At 45.6% G+C, this 27,875-nt stretch overlaps 2 protein-coding genes across 2 annotated transcripts in view; both read right to left on the bottom strand.

Annotated features, from left to right (window-relative positions):
- The window catches only part of LOC133392901 (uncharacterized), a 590,816-nt gene that overhangs the window by 66,044 nt on the left and 496,897 nt on the right, over positions 1–27,875 (bottom strand). The window lies entirely within an intron of this gene.
- LOC133393680 (uncharacterized) lies at positions 14,791–16,564 on the bottom strand. Its single transcript, XM_061659623.1, has one exon. The coding sequence runs from the start codon at positions 16,424–16,426 to the stop codon at positions 14,915–14,917; it is 1,512 nt and encodes a 503-aa protein (XP_061515607.1). The 5' UTR covers positions 16,427–16,564; the 3' UTR covers positions 14,791–14,914.

The following is a 27,875-nucleotide window of genomic DNA, read 5'->3' as shown; positions in this document are numbered from 1 at the left end:
CATTCCAATAAAGATAGTGACTGATTGTAATTCTCTGGTAGAAACGCTTAAAAATAGAAATTCTTCCGCAAAGATAGCACGTTGGTCACTTTTCCTGGAGAATTATAATTACATTATTCAACATCGTCCTGGATTAGCAATGAGTCATGTAGACGCATTAAGCCGACTGGAACATTTGGCTGCCTTCGATGATATTGATATTGACTTCCAAATACGTGTAGCTCAGGCTAGGGATCCGCTTATCCAAACTCTGAAAAAAGAGTTAGAGACGACGGATGTCGAAGGTTACCAATTACAAGACGGTATTGTATTCAAACGATCACCTTCTAATAGGCTAAAATTATACGTGCCAACAGAAATGGTTAATAATCTGATACGATCAATACACGAACAAATAGGTCATTTGGGAGCCGAAAAATGTTGCAACCAAATAGATCAGAATTATTGGTTTCCTAACAGGAAAACACGGATAATAAACTTTATAAATAACTGCTTGAAGTGCATTATTCACTCTGCTCCATCTAGAGTAAATAATCGGAACCTTCATAGCATCCAAAAAGAACCTTACCCATTTGATACCTTGCACATTGACCATTTCGGACCGCTACCTACATCATCTTTAAAGAAAAAATACTTATTGGTAGTAATAGACGCATTTGCGAAATTCGTTAAATTATATCCAACAACTTCCACTAGTACAAAAGAGGTGTGCAATGCTCTAAAACAATATTTCTCTTACTACAGTCGACCTAAAAGAATAATTAGCGATCGAGGTACATGCTTTACTTCAGCCGCATTTTCCAATTTCCTTTCTTCTCGCGGAATTAGCCATGTGTTGAATGCCACAGGATCACCACAAGCTAATGGTCAAGTGGAAAGGGTCAATCGCATTATTCGTCCCATATTGAGCAAATTATCAAATCAGACAGACCATGTAGATTGGGTGACCCATTTGCTATCTACAGAATACGCTCTTAATAATACCATTCATTCGTCCACTCGTTTTTCCCCTTCTATGCTATTGTTTGGTGTTAACCAACGAGGCCCTTCAGTAGATATATTGACCGAATATTTAGAAGACAAAAACAACGCATTTTCAGATCTAGAAACTATACGTGCAGAAGCATCATTCAATATTTTAAAATCACAACAAAATAATGAGAAACAACATGCTAAACACCATCGCCCTGCTCCCGTATTCAATGAAGGAGAGTTTGTTGTAATTAAAAATGTAGATAACACACCAAATTCAAACAAAAAACTCATTGCCAGATATAAAGGTCCATACGTTATCCACAAACGTTTACCTAATGACAGATATGTTATACGTGATATCGATGGAATACAAATGACGCAAATACCATATGATGGAGTGTTGGAGTCGGACAAGTTGAGAAGATGGATAGTGCCTCTGGGGGGAGCTTGATCGGAATATGTTCATAAAGCTACACTTAAGATTAAGGGTAGGGCTATACAGATGCAGGAAAAATTGAGGTCAATTTCTCGTCAGGATGGCCGAGCTGTAGAAATTGAAATTTCGAATATGTTTATACCTCACACATACACCTTGACATCCTCACACATACACCTTTTCTTTAAAGACATCTTGCTTGTGCGATCACACCTAGGTTTAAGTATCTCAGGCAATACTGTCAAAAAATAGAGATGTCATTCGTGATTGAGCGCTAAAACAAAAAATCACGCAATTCTTCAGCCTTCAGTCTTCCGAAATCAAAATTGAGATAACACAATAAAAATAATAGATTGACTATTAAACACGCATTTCTAACAATGAGTAAAGGGGTCTGAAGTTACTGGAGCTGCATGTTTTAAAAAGAAATCAAAACTTTAAATCATCGATGAAAACAATAAAAATGGAATTGAACTCATGTCGACCATGGTGCAAACATTACACCATTACCATTTGACCACTACTAGTTCATGAATGTTGTGTCCGCACAAAACAAACATAGACGATGTACGGCACCAACAGAATATGTATATTTTATCACTACTCTTTGGTATGGGTACAATTAACATTGGTAATAAATTGAAACGCACACACACACGCAATGCGGGGAGAGGACGACTGGTCCTGCTCGCGCCGCGATCCTCACCTAGGTGTTATAAATGACAAGGTGAAGTTGTTCAGAGCAAAATGACATTTCTCGACTTGACATTTCTCTTCCGGGGGCTCCGGTATAAAAATCGGGGAGGGCTGGTGCGGGGTATTGAAATTTGTATGCAGAGAGTGACAGATGTCCCCCACAATGTCGCCCAGCAAAAGCGATAAAAATCAACCTTCTAAATACATTATCCTTGATCCTCACTGAGGACATCACCGGATGACAGCCCTGCTGTCAACGGCGAGCCCTCAGGATGAGGCAGCGGTCTGTCCACAACATCTCCCCGTTTTAATTAGGCCGGTACGGCTTAAGCCGACGCAGCGGTTTTAATGTACTTAAAACCGGAGTGGCAAGCGTACGGCTCAAGTGGCGCTGTGTAAAACGGGGGAGAGTGCTGAACGGCCTCCGTGCCTAACGCTCGAACGGGATGAGCGTTGCGGGCTGCAACAGGGGGCAGCCGATGTGCTGCGCTCGCTCGTTCCGTTGCAGCCGCTGTGGTGTTGTTGTTGGTGTTGTTGCGTTGTTGCTGGTGTTGACGTTGATGATGCAACAGTAGCGGATAATCCTGCCGCTGTCGATGGCTGTTGCACCTGACGCCGATGATGATGAGGCAGCTCTCCCGGATGCTGCTGCCGATGGGGCGTCACTGTGCGGCTGAGCAGGGGGCGGCCGTGGTGCCGCGCGCGCTTCGACCGCTCAGCCGGAACCGCTGCACAGGGGCGACCGTGATGTCGCTGCCGGTGAACTGCTGTACAGGGCGCGCAGGATGATGATGACGTTGACGATGATGATGAGGGTACACAGGGGGCGACCGTGATGCCGCGCACGACGACTGTGACCCGGGACACATACGATGTTGCTGCACAGGGGCGACAGTGGTGCCGCCGTCGAGATGCACCTGTGCAGCTGGAGCGCCGGCGATGAAGATGGACAGGGGGCAGCCGATATGCCTCAGCACTGTGCCTGCTCACCGGGCTCGACGATGATGACGATGCGAGTGCACAGCGGGCGACCGTGATGCCGCGCACGACGACTGTGCACTCGGGACACATTGATGGTGCTGCACAGGGGCGACAGTGGTGTCGCCGTCGAGATGCACCTGTGCAGCTGGAGCGCCGGCGATGAAGGTCCACAGGGGGCAGCCGAAATGCCTCAGCACTGTGCCTTATCGGGCTCCGCGATGATGCTGGTGCAGAAGGGCGGCTGTGGTGCCGCGACGCCAATGCTGCACCAGTGTGTCCCCGATAACGCTGCAGCGGGCGGCGGTGATGCCGTGTCACGACGGTCCAAAGCGGAATGTCCCCTCGCATTGTCCGGTATGGTGCTGCAGCGGAGTGAGGATCCCTTCAGGGCTTCGCGCAAGCCCCGAGCGTGCCCATCCTGCGCGATGGCGGTTGCGCGATGGTGGAACCGCGATGGTGGTCTCGGTGCTGCGTCGGTTCGTTGTAGGATCCTCCCCTACGCGAGGAGAATCCCATCCTCGTCGCCACTGTTGTGTCCGCACAAAACAAACATAGACGATGTACGGCACCAACAGAATATGTATATTTTATCACTACTCTTTGGTATGGGTACAATTAACATTGGTAATAAATTGAAACGCACACACACACGCAATGCGGGGAGAGGACGACTGGTCCTGCTCGCGCCGCGATCCTCACTGAGGACGTCACCGGATGACAGCCCTGCTGTCAACGGCGAGCCCTCAGGATGAGGCAGCGGTCTGTCCACAACAATGAACATGAATCGTCATCTATCAGTTTTAAGCCCTTCAAATATAGCACAATGAACAAAGAGATGTGTAAAAGTTCATCGATGCGTGTGAGAGAGTAGAGCTGATGAATAGAAAGAGATGGCATGAGTTTATGTTCATTATCCCCGAAAAATTTCGCTTGGGCAGTCCGTTGGAAACCTTACAACAGTTTCCAACATTGTCGTCCCGAGTGTGATACAGTTAGGCCCGTGGCAACGCTCATCGGATGCGATTTTATCGGACGAGATTTATATGGGATTTGTCAGATAACGTCGGATGTGCGATTTCGTCGTCCGACGTTATCTGTCAAATCCCATATAAATCGCGTCCGATAAAATCGCATCCGATGAGCGTTGCCACCGCCCTTAGTGGTGGGGGAGGGACAGCAGAGGGTGCAACTGCCACCGCGACTTGGCCAAGGATGGAGGAAGGGAAAGGAGGAACAAACCGGTGAATAAATTCGACCGGAATTTCCACAGGAAAGGGAAGGAATAGAACTTGACTGGTTGTTGGACGTGCCGAACTAACCAGGTTGAGGGAGGGGGAGGAAGCGACTGATCGTTGGACTAAGCCGAACTGATCAGGTCGAGGGTGGGAAAAGGAGAGGAAGCGACTGATCGTTGGACTATGCCGAACTGATCGAGTCAAGGTGAGAGGGTGAGGAGGGGCCAAGGGGGGAGTGAGCAAATTGACCAACTGCGCCAGAGAGCGCCCAAGAGTGTCCAGCTGTAGCTACCCGCCAAGGACTACCGAAGGATTCTAGGGCTGTGTCGAGTTGAGGATATGAAATAAATTTCGACTCCGAACAATTTGCCTTTTCTCTCTAATCTCGTTTGGATTTATTTCTGCGCATCCTATGGCCTAAACACAGGCATGCGCTTCTAGCGATTGTTACATTTGATTACAAGGTTACAAATTACATCATGGCTCCTTATCGAAGGAACAGTGGTAATCTGCCATGATGTTAATTTTCGCATCGATTGGTAGTCCTGCAGGTTGCATATCTGCAGGCGGATATTTGTTACAAATCCAACATCCTGCCACCTAAAATTTATAAATTTTCCTATCGGTTGGATCTATATGGTCTATTTCAGGAATCAGACATATTTTGGTTATGGGTCTAGTCAGTTCCCTTTCTTTGCTATTCTTGATAGTAACTACCCGAGTGACACCATCTTTTCCTGGATGGATTTTAGTAATCCTAGCAAGCGGCCATCTAGAAGGTGGAACATTGTCTTCATGAACAATAACTAACTGCCCTTCCCTTATTTCATCATTCCCCTTAACGAACCACTTGCTTGGCGTTTGCAATTGCTGCAAGTATTCGTTATGCCAACGTTTCCAAAAACGTTGAAGTTGTTGTTGGATAAGCTGCCAGTGGTTGAGTCGATTGGATGGAATCTGCGAGACGTCAATCGAAGGAAGCAGCTGCATATGGGACCCAGACAGGAAGTGGCCCGGGGTCAGACCTGTCAGGTCGGATGGATTGTCGGACATCGGAGTAATAGGGCGCGAGTTGAGACATCCTTCAACCTCCGTCAGTATCGTCATCATATCTTCGAAAGTATACGAAGAGGTGCCCATGGTACGGAGAAGATGGTACTTGGCTGATTTTACGGCTGACTCCCAGAGTCCGCCGAAATGGGGTGCGCGAGGAGGGATAAACGTTCCATCGATCCCACGCTCCAGGGTCGAGGAGTGCATCTTGCGCTGATGTTCATCAGAATGAAGGAGACGATAGAGGTTGTTGAGCTCGTTGGAAGCTCCCTTGAAATTGGTCCCGTTATCCGAATGGAGCTCGGACACCAGACCTCGACGGCCTATGAATCGACGTAAGGCTGCAAGAAAAGCTTCGGTAGTTAAATTGGAGACGAGTTCGATGTGAACTGCCTTTGTTGTAAAACAAATGAAGATAGCTACGAATGCTTTTGTGGATACCGCTCGACGGTGTGCACACTTGACAAAAACAGGCCCACAGTAGTCGATGCCGCTTATTGAGAACGGCCTGGAAGCAATCACCCTCGGCGGTGGTAAGTCACCCATGAGTGTGGTAAGCAACTTGGGTTTAGCTCGGAAGCAAGTTAAGCATTGGTGACACGCTTTACCAAATTTCTGCCACCGATGATCCAGTATTGTTGCCGAATTGTATTTAGCATGTGCTGCGGTCCAGCATGGAAATAATTGAGATGATAATAATTGGCTAGCAACACTGAGTAGGGATGTTTACTTGGTAGAATTATGGGATGTTTTTCGGTTTCGGGGAGAATCGAATGTGTGAGTCGACCTCCGACACGAATGAGGCCTTCAGAAGATATGATAGGACTGAACCATTTCATGCAGGACGATGACGGTACTGAGAGTCCTGCCTTTAATGCTTTCAGTTCTGCCTTGAAGTGGGTTTCTTGTACCAGACAACATAAAAATAAATCAGCTTCTATTATGCTTTGCACTGATAGAAGCTTGCAGGGAGGAATTTGCTTGCGAAGTATTTTGTAATACTGAATCCAGTAGCCAATCATGCGTCTAAGGGTAAATAAAGATGAGTATTTAGTGAATAATTCATGCACTGGTGGTTCAACTGCTACGTGAGCTAGTACGGGTTGCGATCGTCTTTGTTGTTCAGCATCGACGTTTTCTTGTACCGTAGGAGTTAATGGCCAAACATTTTCTGAGCATGGTAGCCAGGTTGGACTCTGCCACCATTTTATGTCGTTGATTAATTCAGAACCAAAGCAACCGCGAGAAACTGCCGGATTGTTGCATCCTGGAATGTGTCGCCAGGAAAATCCTTTGATCACTCTTTGTATGTGAGAGACACGATTTGCGACAAAAGTTTTCCAGCTCTGTGGTGGAGATTGTAACCAGTGATAAACGATCATTGAATCGGTCCAAAAATAAACATTCGAAAATGTTGGAATTGCTTCCTTTACTTTCGCAAATAGATCGCTACCTAACTTTGCTGCGCACAGCTCTAGTTGGCCAATAGTTAGTTTTTGGCTAAGTGGAGCTATTTTTGACTTAGAAGTCAATAGTTGTGAAGTGATTGTGAGAAAACCTCACGAATGTTCGGCTACGTGATTGTTGTGTTTTGTGTTTAATAATTCGGTTCAAGTTTTATTCACGTTAAGTTTGTTTTCAAGATAGAGCGGGAGTGCGTAAAAAGCGAAGCTTAACCCGAAGGCGCGCCCGAAATTGACAGACGTCAAAAGGCAGTTGGCCAGGTAGCGCAATAATTCCCAACAGCAGGTTGGACCATACATAACATTTCCTCCCTTCTTAAAGAGGAACTACGGCGAGTACCTCAGAGGTGGGCGGCGTGCCCTGTCGCTGCGACGTAGTACCGGTGGAGTGTTTCTAGCAATTGATTCGGGGCTGCTAATCGGTGTTGCGTACTCTGTACTGGATGACTCGGTTCCATCGGAGGACATGTCTGGGGAATCTTCTCCGCTGGATCGTAGTTGTGTCGGTTGGGTGTTGCCGTAGTAGTGCCTGTGTTGATTTTCTCTACCTGCTCGGGTTGTCTCCGGTTCGTTCGTTACTTTGGTGGACTGATTGTTGTTCAGGAAAGATCTGATCTGGTCTACATGTCGCTTCAGATGTTTTCCTTGATATAAAACATCGTAATGTAGGTCTCCTACGCGAGCATGCACCGTTGCCGGTATCCACTTATCCATTTGCGAGTTACCAGATAAGCAATAGATTTGTTGTCCCGGCAAGAAAGAGCGATAATTTGCTTTGAATTCCATATGTTGCTTTTCAGTGAGTCTAGCGTGTGTGTTTTGCGGTCGAACTAGATCTAAGCGTGTTCTGATGTTTCGACCCAGGAATAGATTTGCTGGTGATTCTCCTGTTTCGTTATGAGGTGCTTTGCGATATTGTTGTAAGAAGAGATTGAGGTTTGCCTGTAGGTTGTGGCTTGATGTTCCCATCGCTTTCAATGCACGCTTCACTGTCTGGACGTAGCGTTCAGCTTGTCCATTCGTCGCCGGATGGTACGGTGCGGATAGTTTATGGAATTTTACACCACTTCTTTGAAGGAACGATTTAAACTCGGCGGATGTAAATTGGGTTCCATTATCCGACACTACTGTTACTGGCGCACCATACGTAGCAAACAGTCTATCTAGCAGATCAATGGTGGCGGCAGATGTTGTGGAGTGCGTTATTTTTACTTCGACCCACTTGCTGTACGCGTCAACCACCAGCAATAACATCGCTCCTGATACGGGTCCAGCGTAGTCGATGTGTATTCTCTCTCACGGGTTGGATGGGTACTCCCAATGGTGACTACTGAACTTCGGTGGTGCTGTCGCTTGTTGTGCGCATTGTACACACGATTTGGCGGTTCGCTCGATTTCCATATCTATCCCTGGCCAGTAGACATAGGAACGTGCCATCGATTTCATTTTTACGATACCAATGTGCCCAACATGTAGGTCGTTCAGGATCGCTGGGCGGAGGATTGTTGGGATAACCACCCGGTGTTCAAATAGTAGGCAGCCAGCTACCAATGTATACTTTGCTTCTGGTGCTTTGTATCCAGCGTGTGCAAGACTTCGGCCCATTTCGAGCTCCTGTAAGATTTTCCCGAGGTTAGGATCTTTGCGTGTCTCGTGCGCGATGTGTTCTGCTCGTACTGGTAGCTGTTGGATCTGGTGCAAGACAAAGCTCTCAAACTCGTCTTGGGCATTTCCTCCCTCATGAAGAGAAAGGCAATTCACATCAGATAGCGTAGATGTACTTGGGATACGGGAACAATAGTCGGCATTGGTATTTTGGTTTGTTGGTCTGTATTCAATTGTAAAATTGAAGTGTGACAAATAGTCGGCATAATTCGCCATCCGACTGATGCATAGGGTTGGTAATGATTTTTCCGGATGAAAAATTTGAGTCAGCGGTTTGTGGTCTGTGATCAGTATGAACTTGCGTGCGTACAAGTAGTGAAAGAATTTCTTAATGGCCCACACGATTGCCAAAGCTTCTTTATCAATGACCGGATAGCGTTGCTCGGTTGATGACAAACTGCAGCTAGCGTAGGCGATTGGACGTTCTGTTCCGTTACTCAGACGATGAGAAAGAACCGCACCTAAGCCGGTTTTGCTCGCATCTGTAGCTAGAGTTAGCGGTAAGGTTGGGTCGTATTGCATGAGGACCTGTGGTGATATTGATGTTTCTTTCACGTCTTGGTATGATTCGTCTGCTTCTGGTGACCATTCAAAATTGCTTGTTTGTAACATGTCACGCAGCACTTTCGTTCTCGCAGAGAGATTCGGAATGAATGCCGAATAATAGGTTGCTTTGCCTAAAAAAAAGTTGCAAGTCTTCTGGTGTTGATGGTCTTGGTGCATCTCGTAAGGCTTCAACATGTTTTGAGGACTTGTGCAAACCTTCTTGGTCGATGCAGTGTCCCAAACACTCAAGGGATCGTACCGCAAACACGCATTTTGATCGATTTAGTTTTAGACCACTCTGTTCCAATCGACATAATGTGGAATCGAGGGCTACTAGCAGTGCTTCGAAATCGGCAGCGAAAACAATAATGTCATCATAGAAGCTCACTACGTTGGTTAAGCCGTGTAGTACTGTTTCCATTCGGCGCTGCCAAATAGCAGGGATATTTGCCGCGCCATACACAGCTCGTGTCGGACGTATGAGTCCATGCGTGGTGGTATTCAGGGTGAGGATTTTACGAAACTCTTCATCGATTGTCAAGTGCGTGTACGCATCGGTTATGTCTAAGTGGCAGAAAAGTGTGGCTCCCTTCATACGGTTGAAAATGGTTTCCACTCTGGGTATAGGATGTTCGTCAATAATCATTCTTGGGTTTACTGTGGGCTTATAGTTGCCAGTAATTCGGATATTACCATTTTTCTTAGCCACAACGTGGGTCGGCGAAGCCCACTCGGAAAATTCCACCTTTTCGTAAAACCCTGATTTGAGTTTTTTTTCGATTTCTGCTGCGTACTTATCGCGTAACGCCAATGGTACATCTCGGGCTTTAGCAAAAATTGGCGTTGCATCAGGTTTGAGATGCACTGATGCTGGTGGTCCGGTCAATTTACCTGGAACGTCGCTAAACACGGAACGGAAACTGTCGAGCAACGAATTCAACTGGGTTTCGTGTTCTATCGTGAGCTTCGAGCTAGTAACAGCGTTGACATGTGTGTTTGGAGCTATCATTTTGCCAAGGTCTATCTGATCAACGAATTGGGCGATCCACTCACGACCGAAGAGGGCGTCTGTTTGTCCCGCTACTATGTACAGGTTTAACCGACGGATTACCGTGCCAACAGACACGTTTACGGGCAATCGGCCCAGACAATGGATGCGGTGACCGGTGTAGCTGGTAAACTGCCTATCTGTAGGAAGAAAAGAATAGTTTGTTTTTAGTGACCGTAACGTGGTCTCCCCCATAATCCCACACGGTGCTCCCGTGTCGAGTTCCATGCTGGTGCGTTTGCCATCAATTTTTATATCGATCATCAATTTGGCGGCGGGAGCTGAGTTGCGTATCGTATTAATGGATTGTACGGGATCGATGTTGAAATCCGCAACCTGATCAATGTTCGATCGTTCGCGTGGTGTGTTTCCTGCTCGGCAAACCTGCGAAATGTGGCCTTTTTTGTTACATGTATGGCATAGGGCGTTGCGAAAGCGGCAAAGGCTTCTTGGATGCGGCCCACCACAACCGTTGCAGGGCGTAGCTGCAGTGTTGTTGCTTTGTTCGTGTGTCCATCTGGAATGTGAAGCGAACGTTTTGGTAGGAGGTTCTGCTCGACGGAATGGTTGTTGCTTTTTAGTCTGAGGGTTTTCATAACCCAACTTATTGGTAGCTTCTGCTGACGCCGACGGTGTCGCCGTGGAGATATCACGAACTGTATTCCGTGTGGCTTCGAGCGTTAATGCGATATCAAAAGCTTCTTTAAACGTGCTGGGGTTTTTTGCGATGATTTCGTCACAAATGTCGCGTGCTTCCATGCCGTGGAGCATTTGTTCAATCAACATTCTGTCGAGAAAATCGTCATACTCACAGTAGGCAGCCCCTTGTTTGAGTCGTAGAACAAATTGTGAAATCATTTCGCCCCTTTGTTGCAAAATGTTACGGAATTTGACACTCTCAACAAACTTGTTCTTCTTCTGGTCGAAGTGGTTCTCGAGTGTTTTTCGAAGCTCTTCGTAGGGAATTTCCTCTGGCCGCTTTGGGGTGACGAGAAATTTAAGAGCATTGTTTAATTCTGTTCCCATGTGCACGCGCGCATAGTCCGCGTATTTATCGGTGGGGATATTGCTCAGTTTTAGCGCCCACTCCAGTCTGTTAAAATAGTCTTCGACTGTTGATTCATCCGACGCATGAAAAACCGGGTGCGAGAATGTTGGCACTTTTGGTTGGGGAGCAGCGTCGTCTCTATTCACCTGCGCGTTGGGTGTACCTATTGCCGATTTTATCGCTTGGGCGATCATTGTCGAAAGCTGTGTCATAGATTCGTGATCAAGCTGAGCCATTGTGTTTTCAATCCGTTCCACTTATCCCACTTCTGACACCAAAATGTTGTGTTTTGTGTTTAATAATTCGGTTCAAGTTTTATTCACGTTAAGTTTGTTTTCAAGATAGAGCGGGAGTGCGTAAAAAGCGAAGCTTAACCCGAAGGCGCGCCCGAAATTGACAGACGTCAAAAGGCAGTTGGCCAGGTAGCGCAATAATTCCCAACAGCAGGTTGGACCATACATAACAGTGGTAGAACTCGTTTTCTTTCCCGATAATTCCAAAAACTTGTGCCGGTTAGAAAAATGAATGCGACTCGTTCAAATGTCCGTTTGCTACTGTATATTCGTTTGTCAAGAGTTCATTACATAATTCATTTTGAGTTCATTCTGTTCTCCTTATCTATGCCTATGAGTTCATTTCCTATCCTATTTCTAAATTGAGTTCGAATTGCGAATTCGAACTAATAAATTCAAATGATCAATCTCCAACATTCCGGCCACCAAAGAAAGTATTTCTTTAAAACATTCAGCAAATACAATTGAAAAAAAAAAAGAAAATGAATAAGTATCTCGATCTAACTTCGCCTCAGAGATAGCAAATGTTGTGCAAGTGTGGTGTTGTGTTGTACAAGTTGCAAGTGTCGATCTGTCACTTCGTGTATCGTGTCGTGTGTATGTGCGGTGTGGTTGTTTACATTACGCAAGTGCTTCGCGCTGATCGCCTCCTAGCTTTGGTATTCGAGGTTAATTGTCTTCACATACGTTTGGATTTGGAAGGATTGCTAATATAGCTGCTGCGCGTACCATCTCCTTTCCAGCAGCTGTACGAAGAGTTACGACTCTAACAACGCCGTCCTTTCCTGGGTGCAATCGTGTTATTCTACCCATTGGCCCCAAGGTAGGTGGTATATTGTCTTCCTTTATGATTACCAATTGCCCTTCTTCTAGCGATACTGGTTGTTGCGTCCAGCAACAAAGCTCTTTCTTTCGCGAATTTAAAGTTGAAACATCAGTTTTCTTAATTCACTTAATTTCATTAAACTGTATTAAAAATTCACTGAACTTTCTTCTCTTGGCGCGATGGTAGAAAGAGGTCGATTTTCGTCTTCGTGCCCGTTTTAACCCTTCACGCAAACCCGATTGCGGTCATTCCACTTAATTTGCGCAGGTTCATCCGTTGCACGCGAAGCTCCTTCGGGATGAACCATTCATACTCTCTCTATTTCGCCCGTGTTTGTTTCGCCTGTGCTACCTGTCCCTCTCTCTCACTTCACCACAACGCGTCTGTCAAACTAGAACCGCTGTTGGTAAACAACACTGGTGGAACTATTAAACGTTTGGCCCGGGCCTGAAGCTGCTGCAAGTATTCCGGATACCAACGCGACCATATATGCTGCATATGCTTTTGCACCAAATCAAACTCCTTCAATCTATTGCCAGGCACCTGACTCCTATCAACTTGTGGCAACGCCAGCATGTTCGACCCTACCAAAAAATGACCAGGAGTGAGTGGTTGCGTGTCCGAAGGCTCACTAGAAAGCGGAATCAGGGGTCTTGAATTTAAGCACTGTTCGACCTGCGCTAGCAATGTTACCATTCCCTCCTGAGTGAGGCTCGTACTTCCTCTCGTGCGAATTAGGTGCTGTTTAGCGGATCGTACAGCAGCCTCCCACAGTCCTCCGAAGTGTGGCGCACGAGGTGGAATAAACTTCCACTGAATTTCTTCATTGGCACACCAATTGAAGATTTCGATGCGTTCGCTATTGTTGCACTTAAACATCTCGTAGAGGCGATGAAGTTCGTGTGCAGCCCCCTTAAACGTAGTAGCATTATCCGAATGCAGTTCCGCGATTTTGCCTCTGCGAGCCACGAAGCGCCTTAGTGCTGCCAAAAATGCCGCCGTGGTGAGATCATTCACCAACTCAATGTGGACCGCTCGTGTTGCAAAGCACACGAAGATGGCGATGTATGCCTTGGTGGGACTTCTATTGCGAACAGGCGACTTCAGCAATACCGGACCACAATAGTCCACACCACTGACAGCAAACGGTCTCGTGGGTGTAACCCTTGATGTCGGAAGATTTGCAACGGATTGTTGCACCAGTGTAGGTTTGGCCTTGAAACACTTGTGACACCGATGGAAAACCAAGTTGGTCAAATTACGGCCACCGATTATCCAGAAGCGTTCACGAAGGATGGATAATAAGTGTTCAGGACCGGTGTGCATATACTTCTGGTGATACGCGACTGCTAACAATGCTGCGAGCGGGTGTTTTGCAGAAAGAAGTATGGGATGCTTCGCGTATTCTGCTATTTGTGCGTTGCGAAGCCGGCCACCAACACGCAGGATTCCCGCCTCATCAATAAAGGGAGACAACCATTTCAGCTTTGAATTGCGTGGTAGATCCTTGCCGTTTTTAAACGCGGGTAAATCATCCGCAAATGAATCTTGCTGAGCTAACCGACACAACTGAAGCTCAGCTTGGATGAGTTCGTCTCGAGATGGAGGTGCAATCAATGTAATCATGTTCTGAATCGAAGCATGACCCTTGGCTGTCGGTGACGTAATTGCGGGTTTCGGTGTCTTCATGCATTGCACAAAACGTAAACAATACGCCATGGTTCGACGAAGTTTGAGGTAGGTTGAAAACCGTGCAAATAGCTTATTGTTGAAATCGTCCTCCATCGACATTGCAGCTATTCGTGATTGTGTAATACGTTCTTCTTCTATTGATGCGGTTTCTTCAATTGCAGGTTCTCTTATAGACCATTCTTCCTGTTTGCTGCTCAACCAATGTGGCCCATGCCACCATCGTTCACAGGATTGCAATTTGTCTGGTAGTAGACCTCGCGATGCATCGTCTGCTGGGTTGTCTACACCAGGAACATGCCTCCAGCACTTGATCCGAGTTTCTCCTTGAATTTGTGCCACCCTGTTGGCAACGAAAGGCTTCCACCTCCGTGGTGCTGAATTGAGCCAATGTAGCACGGTCATGGAATCAGTCCAAGCGAAAGCATCGTATTCACCGTTGAGGGACTGACTGACCTTCCGGAACAGTTGCGTTGCCAACCGCGCTGCACAGAGCTCGAGTCTCGCTATAGAGTGTGTGTTCGACAACGATACTACTTTAGACTTAGCTGCCAACAGCTGCACCGATGTTGTCGAATCGTTTTCTGCCCTGACGTAACAGCAAGCACCATATGCCACCTGAGAAGCATCTGCGAAAATGTGTAGCTGCACGTTTGCTGCTTGCCGAATTGAAGTGTAACGCGGAATGCGCACTTCCCGAAGTGAATGCAGCTTGGAATGAAATGCCGTCCATTCCCTTTGGAGATGTGATGGTAGCTCACGATCCCAATCCCACGGCTTCCTGTTTTCCTGCAACTTCCACAGTTGTTGCATAAAGAGCTTAGCGATGATAATGGTTGGACTAAGCAAGCCCAGCGGGTCAAAGATTTTGGCGATGTAGGACAAAGCTAGCCTCTTTGTCAACATCGTCGCAGCAGTTGGTAGATCGATCCGATATCGCAGCATATCAACTGCTGGCTCTCAAACCAGACCAAGCGTCGATACAAATTGGGGATCTTGCCATTCATGAGTAAGAAGGATGGCAAGGTCTTCTGAAGGAATGCCGATTAGTACTTCGGGTACGTTTGATACCCACTTCTTCAACACGAATGCTGCCTGCTTGAGCATCTCGGAAATCTGCCTTTGCATTTCAATTGCATCTGCCAACTCGTCTGTTCCCGTTAGCAGGTCATCCACATAAAAATCGTGCAATACAGGATCCACTGCTCGGGGGTATTGCATCTTGTGATCGAGAGCGATCTGCTGTAGCGTTCTAGTTGCTAGGAAGGGTGCGCAAGACGTGCCATATGTTACCGTTTGTAGTTGGAACGTCTGAATCGGCTCTGCGGTGTTTCCTCTATACCGAATGCGCAGGTATTCAGTGTCGCGAGAATCGTGGAGAATTTGGCGATACATTTTCTCAACATCTGCTGAGAGTGCGACTGCGTGAGACCGGAAACGAACGATGATGGTGAACAGATCGTCTTGGATCACCGGCCCAACCAGGAGTTTGTCGTTCAAGGAGTAGCCAGAAGATGTCTTGCACGACGCGTCAAAGACTACCCTGACCTTGGTGGTTGTGCTCGATTCCTTAAGCACCGCGTGATGAGGGAGATAGTAGTGTTCACACGAATCGTCCACCGGCTCGGTGAGTTGTTTCATGTGCCCTAAGCGCTCACACTCCGACATGAATTTACTATACTCTTCCTTCATTGCAGGGTTAGACTTGAGCCGCCGTTCCACCGCTAGGAGACGACGATCAGCGATTGCTTTCGATTCTCCTAAAACGACATTCGAATTAGGATTTTGTGGTAAACGTACGACATACCTGCCAGATGGGTCTCTGGTTGTAGTAGAGATGAAATGACGTTCACACATGTCTTCCTCCAGAGATAGAGCGGTCTCGTCGAAGATGGTCTCGCTCTCCCAGAACCGCGTCAATATGGCTTCCAACGGACTGTCGCTCGTTGCCATATTACACACCCGATGTTGTTGTGACGAATGCGTTGTATTTCCTGCTACCGCACATCCAAACTGCGTTTCTACCAACCATGGCAGACCCGAACCGAGAGATTGCTTGCGTCCGGTATGCAGCTCCCAGAACGTATCGCCACCGATGACCACATCGACCTTGCCTGGGATGTGATACGTGGGGTCTGCTAGCGTTACATCCGGGATGTTCCACATAGACACGTTGATTGGTGAGGTGGGAATGTCCGCCGAGGGTGTATCCAGGATCAGAAACTCCAATGGGGTGGTGAATTGAAGCTTCCTTGAACGAACGATCGCCGTGGTCGAACCCTTTATCTGCTGCCTTGAAGTTCCGATGCCAGACACTGATACATTAACTCTCGCTCGAGGTGTCATGAGCTTCCGAGCTAACGTATCCGAAATGAAGTTGGACATAGAGCCCGAATCCAAAAGCGCCCGTGCCTCATGTTTCTCTCCATAATCGTCTACGATGAACACAATAGCCGTCTCGAGAAACACCATATCATCATCTGATTGGGCTGACAAAGCGACTTTAGGTTGTTGTGGTGGTTGATGAAGCAGCGTATGATGCCGTTCCTTGCACGAACGGCAAGAATACTCGGATTTGCACGATCTCACTTGATGGGAACAACTGAGACAATTCCAGCACAATCCCTTTGACCGTGCGATTTCCCGCCGCTCCTGAGTATTTTTAGCTAAAAATACCGGGCAATTTCGAACCAGGTGTTGATCTGCACACTGCACATCTGCATCGCTTAAGCAGCGCAGCCCAGGTAATAGAATAGTTTTCCGTGGTCAGAGTTACATGTTCGAAGGGAACCGCAGCGTCACCTTTCAGGGACGAAAGTAAGTACTGCAGTTTTGCAATTGGCGGCAGCTCGGCACTTGCGTCAATCATCGCGACAAAGCGATCGCGGAATGACAACCACTTTGTCGAATCACCGTCGAACGTTGGTAATTCGATTTTGGGAAAACGTATGTTTGATGTGTTTGGCCGTCCAAACGCTAGGGTTGAGTTTGCCAATAAGGAGTCGTTGAGCGCATTGGTTTCCTTCCGCTGGTTTTCTCTAAGGAACGATCTCAGCCGCCGGCAGCGCTCTTCCATATCGATCCTGTCAGTAATACAGGCTTGAATCGCATCACTGGTGTCGTCATACTCTTCCAGCTTTGCCACCGCGTCAAAAAAGTCCTGTCTGTGTAGCTCCAAACCCTCCATAACCTCCGGGATTTCACCTACATTTACGGGTTTGAAGTTCTGCTTTAAGCGCTCCTGCGCCTTAATGTTTTCCACTGCGACTAGTTTTTTGTGCTGAGCAGATTTTATCTTCTTGTCCATCTTAGCTTCCGTCAGATTTTCACGATAATGTCGATAACGCGATATGAACGTTTACGAAACTGTAGCAATTCGAATTTACGCGGGAAAAATAAACCACGATTCACGATCACGAAAATTCGACCGATGCCCTTGCTGCAGGGCTAATGAACTTGAACGAGCGCGAGAATTCGAAATGGCGCGAATGATGACTTGCACCGTGCTCGTGATGCGGAGCGTTCCGAATTTGCCGTTGCTCTTGATGCAGAGCGAAAAAAAAACACTTAGCACGCACGTATCCGGTTCGAAGGACCAAAAATGTGAGAAAACCTCACGAATGTTCGGCTACGTGGTACAACTCGTTTTGAAAATGAATGCGACTCGTTCAAATGTCCGTTTGCTACTGTATATTCGTTTGTCAAGAGTTCATTACATAATTCATTTTGAGTTCATTCTGTTCTCCTTATCTATGCCTATGAGTTCATTTCCTATCCTATTTCTAAATTGAGTTCGAATTTCGAATTCGAACTAATAAATTCAAATGATCAATCTCCAACCGTGATGTTTTCTTCGTCGTTGTCGTCACGGATGTAACAACAGGCGCCATATCCCTTTTCTGAAGCGTCACAAAAACATGTAATTGAACATTATGAATGGATGTATGGACAGCTGCTCGAGGAATCTGAAGGTTACGAAGAGGTTCAAGGTGTTGTTGAAAGTGAACCCAAGCTTGTTGTAGATCCGACGGAAGTTCATCATCCCAATCCCAGTTATTCCCATCTGTTTTCTTTAGCTCCCAAATCTGCTGCATTATTTGTTTCGCCAATGCCTTTACAGGATAGATGAGGCCTAATGGGTCATAAATTTTAGCAATTGAAGAAAGAACGAATCGTTTTGATAGGTGATGAATGGTTTCAGGAATGTGCACCTTTATGCTAAAAGTGTCCGCACGGGGTCGCCAAATAAGTCCTAGGGTAGTCACATGTCCACTGATGTCGTCCGCAGGCATTGTGACATTTTTTATGTTGCCGATTTCAATCAGCGCTTCAGGATCGTTTGAACACCATTTTCTGAGGGTGAATCCTCCCTTTGCCAACAGTGTTGTTGCTTCAGTGTACAATTGTTGTACATCAGTAATCGAATCAGATCCGGAAATAAAATCGTCCACATAGAAGTCGTCCATTCTTTCTGCCGCTTTTGGAAATTCTTTCCCATGATCAATTATAATTTGTTTCAAAGCTCTTACAGTAAGGAATGGAGCTGATGCTGTTCCGTAGGTGACGGTGTTCAGTTGAAAAATTCGAATTGGCTGATTTGGAGAATCTCTCCAAAATATACGTTGCAGTGGGCGATCTTCAGGGTGTACCCACACTTGCCAGTACATTTTTTCTACATCAGCGATGGCTGCAATGATATGGGAACGAAAACGTAGTAGGACTGTAAACGATTCCTGTTGAATGGTTGGTCCAACCATTAACGCATCATTGAGAGAATATCCAGAGGTGGTTTTGGCAGACGCATCGAACACTACTCTGCATTTCGTTGTCGTGCTTTCAGCTTTGAACACTGGATGATGTGGGATGTAATATTCAACCTGGTGTGATACAGTTTTATGTTCGACAGGACTCATATTACCAAGTTGTTCGTATTCGGTCATAAATTGGACATAAGCTGCTCGTGTCTCTGGTTCGCGTTGCAATCTACGTTCAAGTGAAAGAAATCTACGAAGGGCCATCGATTTTGAATCACCCAAAGCATACTCTATGTCTGACTTTACTGGTAGTCGAACATCATAGCGACCTTGTTCGTCACGCGTTGTGGTATCCAAAAACGAAGTCTCGCAATGTGTTTCTTCTTCACTCCAGCCGGAGCTGGTTGCCGATAGTTCTTCTACTTCAAAGAATCTTGCCATAAGCTGTTCTATGGGTGTTATGCATACTGCACTCATAATAGGCGTGGACACATTTGTTGAAGCCACCTTTCCGCTAACCAACCATCCTAGTTCGGACTCTTGAAGGGAAGGAAGTTCGTCGTTGATTTTCAAGCGACCACCCTTAATGATTTCTGCGAAATGCTCGGCACCCAGTATAATATCAATTTTTCGTGAACAATAGAAATTAGGATCTGCAAGCATAATGGCTGATGGTAATAGATTCTGATTGAAATTGACATTGTTACAGGGCAGGTTTTTTTAGCACTAAAAGTTCTGTTGTTGTTTTATAATTAGTGCAACGGGAGTGTATTGTAGTGCGGACTTTGCTTCGCACAAAGCTATCGATGCTGCCTCCTATACCAATCACTGGTATTTCTACTGATGTTTTTTTAATGTTTAATAATTGAGCCAAATGGCTCGAAATGAAATTAGATTGCGAACCGCTATCTAAAAGTGCTCTAGCTGGATGTGTTTTTCCTGTTTTGTCTTCTACATAAACAACAGCAGTGGCGAGCAAAACAGTTGGCTGTGTTGTGGTGTTTTGCATGCTGATCGTTGTGGATGTAGTGGGATGTACAGGCTCTTTATGCAGCAGAGTGTGATGCCTTTGCTTGTATTTGCGACATGTATATTTAGACTTGCATCTGTTTGCCGCGTGATTTTTTCCAAGGCAATTTTCGCACCGTGCTAATTGTTGAACACGATGTATTTTTTCGTGAACAGATAGCCCAATAAATACTGGACATTTATCCAGCCAATGGCGTACTGAGCATAGCTCACATGAGGAGAAGGCTGAAGATACTGGTGTGTGTTGCGCTGGTACGTTGCCGCTCGAGTCTCTTTATTGCTTTTGCAGTGGCTCTCAGGTTTGCACCTTTCCAGCACTTCACATTGAGTGGTGAGAAAACTTAATGTGTTGTCAAGGTCTGGAAACTCATGGTGAGGAAGTGTTCTTTCCCATAATTTGCGCGTTTCAGGATCAAATCGTGATGTTAACAGGTAGTTAATTATCAGCTTGCTTAGTGTATCAGGTGCCTTGTTCATATTTTTTAACCCATTAATATAGTGTGTGCACATTTTAAGGAGACTGCGTAATTCCTTTGCAGATTCACTGCGAACGTGTGGCATGTTGAGCAGTCCCTTAATGAGTTCGTCCACTATTACTCTTGGGTTGTCAAATCGGGCTTCGACAAATTTCCAAGCTTGATCGAATGTAATAGTTGTTGTTAAATGTGTATTTAATGTGCCTGCTGCTTGGCCCACTAGCGCTTTATCTAAATGATGGATCTTAACAGCATCACTGTCACTGCTTCTTTTAATTATATCAAGAAACATTGCCTTGAATTTTGGCCAGGCTTCATAATTCCCGTTAAAAGAGGGAAGCGATGCAGGAAGCGGATATTGCTGCACCATAACTAAAGCAGGTTTAACTTCTGTTATAGATGGAGAAGGTTTATTAATGATTTCGCAAATAGCCTCTTCCAATGCATTAGTTAATTTTCTCGGGCAAGGTATATGTTTACCTTACAGTGTGGAAACCTTGGGATAAAAGGAAGGTTCCGGAAGAAGAACTGTCAGGGAGAACTTAAAGGGAAGCCTACGAGCAAGGAAGCAATCACGAGGCAGAAATAAATAATACAGTGAACTACGACAATTAACTGTTATTAATTACAAAGATCTGGCCGGTCTCGTAGTACAGTCGTCAACTCGTACGACTCAACAACATGCCCGTCATGGGTTCAATCCCCAAATAGACCGCGTCGCCATACGTAGGACTGACTATCCTGCTATGGGGGGGGGGGGAATCAATTAGTCACTGAAAGCAAAGCCCACAAATGGGTACAGGCAGGCCTTGACCGACATCGGTTGTTGAGCCAAAGAAGAAGAAGAAGAAGAATTACAAAGATACAACACTAACCAACTTCGCAAGAACTATTACTTTAATGTTAATGTTCACTCGTGGAGTAGGGTTGTACACTTAATTCGAGCGCAGTTTTCACTAATTGTTTCTCGGAAGGCAATTCGCGTTCACGGTGGCGGGTATGAAAAGAAACGTTCTTTGCAACTTGCAAATGTTAGTAATGGTAAATTAGTATAAGCTGATACGCACTTGTACTCGCGAACTACCTACACTTGCACTTCACAGCACTGATATTCGTAGGATCGTGTAAGCTGATGTGCACTTACACATGCGCACAGAAATTAACTTAGGCTGATACGCACCTAAGTAAAGTAAACGTATTTTGCAAAGCACTCTACACACATGCGAATTGTCTGATTTACCCGTGCTTGCACTGCACTGCTCTTCGGTTGGATCGTGTAAGCTGATACGCACTTACACACGCACGCGAAGAAAGCTACCTAGGATGATACGCACTTAGGTATTGTGTGAGCTGATACGCACTACACACACGCGACGCAGAAACACTGTTCTAACCCGAGCGGATGATCGTGAAAGCAGATAAGCACTTGTACGCGCGATGCACAACACTATTGTCTTGGATCGTGTAAGCTGATGCGCACTTACACACGTACGTGGAAGATGTCCCTTAACACGTTGTCTGCCACCATACATGCCCACTGAACTGCCCCGTCAGGCCACGGAATCACTCTTTGAAACGAATGCATTTGCTATTGCATTTTTTCTCTTTTAAATCAAATTCACCAATTCTCTTTGTTGTCTCAGTCGCTCCACAATGTCGTTTGTTGGGCTAATTCCATGGAATTTCATTCTTGGAACCCCCCCTCCCCTCTCTTCCCTTCCCTTTCTTTACCTCTCGCAAAAGTCGGTGACATTCCGACTCCAACGCTTTGCAACGCTTTGGTACGCGCATGCAAACGATGCTACAACAATGACAGGCAAAGCATGGGCCGATGAAAGGCACGTGAAACAGTGAAAAGATCTTTTACGTATTGTCCAAGCTGTCCCGATCAACCTCAACTTTGTGATGAGTGTTTTAAGATTGTGCATCAAAAGTAAAGGATGAATAAATGAACTCCAAGATCTTTTAATTATTGTTCATTCTCATTCTCATTTATTTATGAAAACATAATAGAAACTCATTTTGATGTTTGAATCATTTTTTGAGAAATAATAACCGTGAAAGAAAAGCATTGTGAAAGAACCGATCAAATACGTGCAAATTTATCTCTTGTTACACGTCTTTTACAATGTGTAATGTGTCAGCCACTATGTGGCTGACGTGGCCCGATCGGAAAAAACCCGTCAGCCACATAGTGGCTGACGTGGCAGACAACGTGTTAACACTTTAAGCGCCGTGTCATATAAATTCGCATGACGGTTTTGCTCACCGTTCAGCTTTGCATCTGACGCTCAGTGATTCTCTTGAGAACGAATGAGGTGGGAAAGAGAGAACGAGAACGACATGTGGTACGCCGCTTATCGCAATGAAACAAAAGAGTGATAACAATCGCACGAGAAACTGTCGCTCTCATCGCTCTCTTGCCATGCGCTACGTGCTCACTCAAAAACTGTGACGTCAGGCTGGCGATCAAAGTGTTAAGTGGATACGCACTAAGGCACTACACACGCGACGTAGACACACAGTTCTGACCCGAACGGAGATCGTGCAAGCTGATACGCACTTGCACACGTACGTGGAGAACTTTCCTTAAGAAGGTACGGACCTTAAGGAACGTGAGCTGATACGCACTCACACACGCGACGTAGAACCACTGTCCTGATCCGGTTCGCAGGACCAAATGGTGGGGGAGGGGGCAGCAGAGGGTGCAACTGCCACCGCGACTTGGCCAAGGATGGAGGAAGGGAAAGGAGGAACAAACCGGTGAATAAATTCGACCGGAATTGCCACAGGAAAGGGAAGGAATAGAACTTGACTGGTTGTTGGACGTGCCGAATTAACCAGGTCGAGGGAGGGGGAGGAAGCGACTGATCGTTGGACTAAGCCGAACTGATCAGGTCGAGGGTGGGAAAAGGAGAGGAAGCGACTGATCGTTGGACTATGCCGAACTGATCGAGTCAAGGTGAGAGGGTGAGGAGGGGCCAAGGGGGGAGTGAGCAAATTGACCAACTGCGCCAGAGAGCGCCCAAGAGTGTCCAGCTGTAGCTACCCGCCTTGTAGTTGAGGATATGAAATAAATTTCGACTCCGAACAATTTGCCTTTTCTCTCTAATCTCGTTTGGATTTATTTCTGCGCATCCTATGGCCTAAACACAGGCATGCGCTTCTAGCGATTGTTACAATTGATTACAAGGTTACAAATTACATCATGGCTCCTTATCGAAGGAACAGTGATTGTTGACACGTTATCAACAGAATTCTTTCGTTCACCCGAATGTACAATAAATATGAAATACACAAGCGTTTTTTAAGCAACGTAGTTAGTTTATTATAGGTAAAAAATCAGTCGCTTGGTTTGGGGATCGGTGAAAGAATGGGTAAAGATCGTAACCTTTGCCACGTTCGGGAATTTTCGTGCTATCGGGCCTGCTCGGCCCGATCGTTATCAGCACGACTCCACTTTGATAGTGTCCTCTATCGGGATTGACGGAAAACACCACTGTACCATCGAATTGACCGTTAATATTTATTTTAATATTTAACAGTGGTAATCTGCCATGATGTTGATTTTCGCATCGATTGGTAGTCCTGCAGGTTGCATATCTGCAGGCGGATATTTGTTACAAATCCAAGCCCGATTCATACTTCACAAGGCCCGAATAGAAATGACAGTGCCCAAAGAAACTCTAAGCGATTACCTGATGCATTTGGAGAAGCTCGCCTAAACATGCAATTTTGAAGTACTTAACAGATTAGATAAATATGGATTACGTGTCAATAGAGAAAAGTGTGACTTTTTCTCTGATCGAATTGAGTACTGCGGGTACATGGTGGACAAGCAAGGAACAACAAACACAAACTTCGCGAAAAGATTGACGCAATACAAAACATCCCTTTTCCTAAAAATAAGGATCAAGTACGGTCTTTCGTTGGACTCATTAACTACTATGGTAGATTTTTCCCTAACCTCAGTACTATTTTGTACCCACTGAATAACTTACTTAAAGATGACGTTCCATTTGTGTGGAGTGCTGATTGTGATAAATCGTTTACATTGGTAAAAAGGGAGATGCAATCCGATAGGTTTTTAGTACATTGTGACCTGTCACTTCCGGTAATTTTAGCTACTGACGCGTCCCCATACGGGGTTGGGGCAGTTCTTAGTCATCAGTATCCTAACGGAACGGCGCATCTCAGACCCTTACTCGAACGCAACAAAAATATTCTCAGATCGATAAGGAAGCCTACTCGATCATTTTTGATGTTCGCAAGTTTCATCAATACCTTTACGGTCACAAATTTGTTCTGGTAACAGACAATAAACCTACCAGCCAGATCTTTTCGGAATCTAAAAGACTTCCTACTATGTCCGTATTGCGCATGCAGCATTACGCGGCATTCCTACAGGCGTTCGATTATAAGATTCGACTTCGCCGTTCGTCGGAACATTTCAATACCAATGCTATGTCTCGCCTACCGGTTTCAACTACTGACCCTGAATCGGAAATTGAAGAACCGGAGGTAGTCGAGGTAAATGCAATACAAACACTCCCACTGACTGTAGATGAATTAAGTGCAGCTACGCTAGCGGATGTGAATGTTCGCGAATTGCTACGTGCTACGTGAGAACTGGAAACTCAGTTGAAGGGAAACATAGATTTGGTGTGAATCAGGAAGAATTCAACTTACATAAAGATTGCTTGATGCGTGGTAGCCGAGTATACATACCACCTGCATTGCGAAGAAAGGTGCTTGAAGAACTCCATTCAACACATTTCGGTATAACACGAATCAAATCACTTGCTCGGAGTTATTGTTGGTGGGAAGGCATAGACAGAGACATCGAAAACCTGGTCAACGATTGTGCTTCCTGTTAGTTTATTGTAGCTAAAAAATCAGTCGCTTGGTTTGGGGATCGGTGAAAGAATGGGTAAAGATCGTAACCTTTGCCACGTTCGGGAATTTTCGTGCTATCGGGCCTGCTCGGCCCGATCGTTATCAGCACGACTCCACTTTGATAGTGTCCTCTATCGGGATTGACGGAAAACACCACTGTACCATCGAATTGACCGTTAATATTTATTTTAATATTTAACAGTGGTAATCTGCCATGATGTTGATTTTCGCATCGATTGGTAGTCCTGCAGGTTGCATATCTGCAGGCGGATATTTGTTACAAATCCAAGCCCGATTCATACTTCACAAGGCCCGAATAGAAATGACAGTGCCCAAAGAAACTCTAAGCGATTACCTGATGCATTTGGAGAAGCTCGCCCAAACATGCAATTTTGAAGTACTTAACAGATTAGATAAATATGGATTACGTGTCAATAGAGAAAAGTGTGACTTTTTCTCTGATCGAATTGAGTACTGCGGGTACATGGTGGACAAGCAAGGAACAACAAACACAAACTTCGCGAAAAGATTGACGCAATACAAAACATCCCTTTTCCTAAAAATAAGGATCAAGTACGGTCTTTCGTTGGACTCATTACCTACTATGGTAGATTTTTCCCTAACCTCAGTACTATTTTGTACCCACTGAATAACTTACTTAAAGATGACGTTCCATTTGTGTGGAGTGCTGATTGTGATAAATCGTTTACATTGGTAAAAAGGGAGATGCAATCCGATAGGTTTTTAGTACATTGTGACCTGTCACTTCCGGTAATTTTAGCTACTGACGCGTCCCCATACGGGGTTGGGGCAGTTCTTAGTCATCAGTATCCTAACGGAACGGCGCATCTCAGACCCTTACTCGAACGCAACAAAAATATTCTCAGATCGATAAGGAAGCCTACTCGATCATTTTTGATGTTCGCAAGTTTCATCAATACCTTTACGGTCACAAATTTGTTCTGGTAACAGACAATAAACCTACCAGCCAGATCTTTTCGGAATCTAAAAGACTTCCTACTATGTCCGCATTGCGCATGCAGCATTACGCGGCATTCCTACAGGCATTCGATTATAAGATTCGACTTCGCCGTTCGTCGGAACATTTCAATACCAATGCTATGTCTCGCCTACCGGTTTCAACTACTGACCCTGAATCGGAAATTGAAGAACCGGAGGTAGTCGAGGTAAATGCAATACAAACACTCCCACTGACTGTAGATGAATTAAGTGCAGCTACGCTAGCGGATGTGAATGTTCGCGAATTGCTACGTGCTACGTGAGAACTGGAAACTCAGTTGAAGGGAAACATAGATTTGGTGTGAATCAGGAAGAATTCAACTTACATAAAGATTGCTTGATGCGTGGTAGCCGAGTATACATACCACCTGCATTGCGAAGAAAGGTGCTTGAAGGACTCCATTCAACACATTTCGGTATAACACGAATCAAATCACTTGCTCGGAGTTATTGTTGGTGGGAAGGCATAGACAGAGACATCGAAAACCTGGTCAACGATTGTGCTTCCTGTTAGTTTATTGTAGCTAAAAAATCAGTCGCTTGGTTTGGGGATCGGTGAAAGAATGGGTAAAGATCGTAACCTTTGCCACGTTCGGGAATTTTCGTGCTATCGGGCCTGCTCGGCCCGATCGTTATCAGCACGACTCCACTTTGATAGTGTCCTCTATCGGGATTGACGGAAAACACCACTGTACCATCGAATTGACCGTTAATATTTATTTTAATATTTAACAGTGGTAATCTGCCATGATGTTGATTTTCGCATCGATTGGTAGTCCTGCAGGTTGCATATCTGCAGGCGGATATTTGTTACAAATCCAAGCCCGATTCATACTTCACAAGGCCCGAATAGAAATGACAGTGACCAAAGAAACTCTAAGCGATTACCTGATGCATTTGGAGAAGCTCGCCCAAACATGCAATTTTGGGGACTACATGGACAAGGCCCTCCGGAACCAGTTCGTTTTTGGCATCCAGAACCGTGTGATACAGTCTCGATTGCTGGAAGTGCGCGACTTAACCTTGACAAAAGCAAAGGAGATCGCATTCGGAATGGAAATGTCTCATCGTGGAACCGATGAAATGCACAACTCACGTCAAAAAAGTGAAGTTCAGTACATCGAGCATGGAGCAAACAAAACTAAAAAAAGTTTCCAGTCATCGAGCCAAGCCAGTTCCAGTCAAAGTTCCGGTCGCCTGTCGAACAAGCAGAATGGTGGAAATTAACGATGTCATCGTTGCGGGGATCCTGACCACTACGCAGACAAATGCAAACATAAAGCTACGATCTGCAAATACTGCAAAAAAGCGGGGCACCTTGAGAGGATGTTTCTCACCAAGACCAACGAGAAGGGGACGGATGACGCACATTACCTGGAGGAGCAGCCGTGTGTTATGAAGGATGTGTTACACCTGAACGCGATCCAAGGTATTGCTGGTAAGTTTTTGTTGAGTCTAAGGATAAATCAAAAACAGCTAACGTTTGAGGTCGACACTGGTTCACCCGTATCCTTAATCAACCTACAAGACAAACGAAAATACTTTAACAATTTTGACATTTCCCCTACTAACATTCGACTCGTGAGTTACTGCGATAATGACATTGGTGTGCTTGGGAAAATAACGGTAAAAGTAGTTGCAAATGGTGAGGAATTCACATTGCCTCTACATGTCGCAGAATCTAGTAGACATCCGTTGCTAGGGCGTGATTGGCTACTTGCTTTGAATTTAGATTTCAATCGTGTA

This window comes from Anopheles gambiae, chromosome 3, assembly GCF_943734735.2.
Source record: "Anopheles gambiae chromosome 3, idAnoGambNW_F1_1, whole genome shotgun sequence".
In the NCBI taxonomy this organism is placed as follows: Eukaryota; Metazoa; Arthropoda; class Insecta; order Diptera; family Culicidae; genus Anopheles; species Anopheles gambiae.
This window is presented reverse-complemented; position numbering and strand designations above follow the sequence as displayed.

What these genes read in the sequence shown, in the direction of transcription:
- LOC133393680 (XM_061659623.1), bottom strand. Translation starts at nt 16,426, where the DNA reads ATGGTGTTTCTCGAGACGGCTATTGTGTTCATCGTAGACGATTATGGA.